General features: G+C 41.2%; 1 protein-coding gene across 6 annotated transcripts in view; it reads left to right on the top strand.

Annotated features, from left to right (window-relative positions):
* LOC106808328 (probable low-specificity L-threonine aldolase 2) overlaps positions 1-3,299 on the top strand; it is a 33,381-nt gene that overhangs the window by 27,947 nt on the left and 2,135 nt on the right. For all 6 annotated transcript variants that reach the window (XM_014811002.1, XM_014810999.1, XM_014811003.1 and 3 more), the window contains exons 8-9: positions 2,034-2,170; positions 2,584-2,708. In XM_014811002.1, coding sequence (XP_014666488.1) covers positions 2,034-2,170; positions 2,584-2,708 — 262 coding nt within the window. The remainder of the gene's footprint in view (positions 1-2,033; positions 2,171-2,583; positions 2,709-3,299) is intronic.

Here is a 3,299-nt window from a genome sequence, read left to right as displayed (position 1 = left end):
CGATATACCGGTATATCGTTACACCCCTACTAATGGGTAATTATCTGAGTGACTGACTGCCGTTTTGAAGATTTTAAGCTTAAATTCAAAAAAAAAACCGCTCCCTCGTTCATCATGGAGTGAGGAACACACAATGTGTTACAATATGAGATAATAGTTCATATGGATATATTTTAAAAGGGGTGCTACATGCTGTTAGTTAACATGGTTACCATATTGGATTTCCAAATGGCTACCATTGAAATTGCAAATTATATTAACTGCTGCTATATCTTGGGTTGTTGATGATTGCAGACCGTAGTTGGCTGGTGCCGGTTGTTTCCACCATCTGGTGAACATGGTAATACTATATTTAGTAGTTTGACTGCCATCAAAGTGGAACTCTCCCATGTTTTTGTATAAATGAGGCAAAATAAATGAGAAGAAAACGGACGTTGATCAAAATGGTGTAAATATAATATTGTAGGATGTAATTTATATCCATAGTTTTGCTTTCTTGTGGAATGGATTGGACTAAATGCGTAATATGTGGTGTCGGTGGTGAACTGAAATGCCCTGCCAAAAGTTTACAAGAGAATGCGCATGAGGTGTATCAGACATTCGTTAATTATGTTAGTGTGTTTTTAGCTCATCTGACATAGTCAGAAGCAGCTTGTAGAATCGCATGATCGTCCGTGTGTCCGTCCGTGCGTCCGTCAACAGTTGGGCTCAAATCGTAACCGCTCGACGTACGGTCACGATATTCGGGACGTGGAGGGGGTTCAGTGAAAAGCACTCAGGATGGCAAATTTGGGGTCAAGGGTCAAAGGTCAAGATGTGTAAATGGAGGGGGAATATTTCCCACTTAACTTAAAGTATAGGAGGAATTACGGAATTGCGGCACAAATCTTAATGGCTCGACCTAGGCTCTTAATATTCGGTGTATAGTGTGATGGGCAGGAAACCCATCACCAGTGCGACATTAGAGGTCACAGGTCAAAGGGCAGTGGGGGAAAGGTCAGATATCAGATATTTTCTGAGGACATGGCCTAATGGACAGAGTGAAAAACTTTTTTGTTTCAGCGCTGACCTACCATTTTTATCACTTTATTGAAAAGACCATGAAATGTGCTTCCCACTGACGTGCGAAGAGTAAGTGTCTGATAACTTTTTGACCCTCAAGAGGCGGGTTAAACATGGATTCCTGAACTGCCTCAATGACGTCACAGTGTTGTCATATTCATGGCACATCCATAATCTAGAAACCCAATAAGCCTGGATAGCCGAACGCGTAGAGCACTTTTTTTAATTCATTGTAAAAATTCATTGTTGTTATTAAATTTTTGTAAATAAATCATGTAAATATTTGCATTAATTGGAAAAAATAGTTAAATGGATAAAGATAGAAAAATACAGAAAACAGGTAATAAAAAATCAGATGGGATTCGATTCGGCCGTGATGCCCTGGGCTCATCTGAGGTCTGTTGCTACGGTTATAAATGTAACATTTAAGTCGTGCGTAGTGACACCTTTGTTAGGCGCAGATATGCAGATACGCAGTTGCGTACACATCATTTCAGCAACCTTTTGCATTCTGCATACCTCCCAAATGCCATTGGTTGATACAAATCGCGTGCCTAAAACTCCTGTTTTATGGTACATTGTGACCCTAACCTAACCTTAATCTTTCTTCGGCGCTCTGCGGCTCTTGTTGGTTCATTCTAAGGCCATTTTTTATTCCGTAATTCTTGAAAATCCTACAGCTGTAAAGGGAAATGTTCATACAGTATACTGTGGAGAATTAAGTTGACAATGCAAATTAGCCATAATTCTAACTGTGCACTACACTGTTGTACAGTTGTACGGTGTTGTACAGTTGTACAGTTGTACAGTGTTGTACAGTTGTACAGTTATACAGTGTTGTACAGTTGTACAGTGTTGTACAGTTGTACAGTGTTGTACAGTTGTACAGTTGTACAGTTGTACAGTGTTGTACAGTTGTACAGACTGTGCAGTAATAGGCTTTCAACTTGCTCTTGTTCCGTGTTCTTTAGGACGATTAGATGTAGAAAGGTGCTAGGAGGTGGCATGCGACAGCCTGGTATCCTTGCTGCTGCTGGCTTAGTGGCCCTCAGTGAGGCAGACATGCGCATGGCTCACGACCATGAAATCGCCAGCAAGTTTGCTAAAGGTACGGTGTCATGACATGATGCAGTGCACAGGATATATGCCAGGGCTGTTCAGATATGACACGTTGTGAATAAAGTTCACACGTATGCACATATACATACATATATGTACATATATGTATGCATGTGTACACGTATCACACGTGTCACACGTTGGTGCTTGGTGCTATATGCGTTGTGAATGTGTGAACGTTATACGTATTCTCATAGTAGAAGCCATTTCTAAAAGGACTGGAATAATTAGAGCGGGAGATGTGGTTTAAGGCAGAAACTGACTAACCAGGCATCGTCAGACATGTGGGAATTCAAAAATAAATTGACATAATAAGACAGGTGACGTAATAATTGTATTGTAAAGAATGTGCATCAGTTATGCGGAGTATGTCTATTGCATTCTCATTTCAATGTCGTTTAGGTATTGCAAAGATTGGTGGGTCAGTGATAGAGGTGGATGTACCAGCTGTGGAGTCCAACATTATCATGCTGCACGTTGTGAAAGAGGGCCTTACATCTGAGATGTTCTGCCAGCGACTCAGAGAGGTAGACATATGTCAGACAGCCACAGCATACACTGGACATAATGGCAACCTAAGCAGCCACATGCAGCATCACACACACATGTAGTAGCTATAGTATATGGCTTAGCTGCCATTATAATACACATGTATACATTGGTATACACCATATGTATTAGTTCAGGAGCAGCTACAGAACTGTACATAACATTTAGCCAAAGTGCAGGGGTAGAAATTAACTTTTGAACAAGGGAGTCCAACGGACTCCCTACCCTCAAAAAGAAGGAGTCCTCATCGAAATGAGGGAGTCCGCAGTCTGAGGTTCAAAATTAAAGATATTAACAATAACGTGCTTAATGTTAAAAATTCTTAATGCTTTAATGTGCTTATTTTTAAGATTCATGCAGTTGCACATCTGCCAAATTTTCTTTGAACATTAGCTGAAAAAATACAGTAATTCCGCGAGGCCGTGCTCCGGAACGAACTAGTTAAGCCTGCCGCACACGGTGTGTTTTGTGCTGCGCCATCGGCCACGCGTGGCTGATGGCGCAGCACAAAACACACCGTGTGCGCGTGCAAACACAGCGATTTCTTGCGTGTGGAAAATATCACACAT

Source organism: Priapulus caudatus, unplaced genomic scaffold, assembly GCF_000485595.1.
Source record: "Priapulus caudatus unplaced genomic scaffold, Priapulus_caudatus-5.0.1 Scaffold268, whole genome shotgun sequence".
NCBI lineage: Eukaryota > Metazoa > Priapulida > Priapulimorpha > Priapulimorphida > Priapulidae > Priapulus > Priapulus caudatus.
This window is presented reverse-complemented; position numbering and strand designations above follow the sequence as displayed.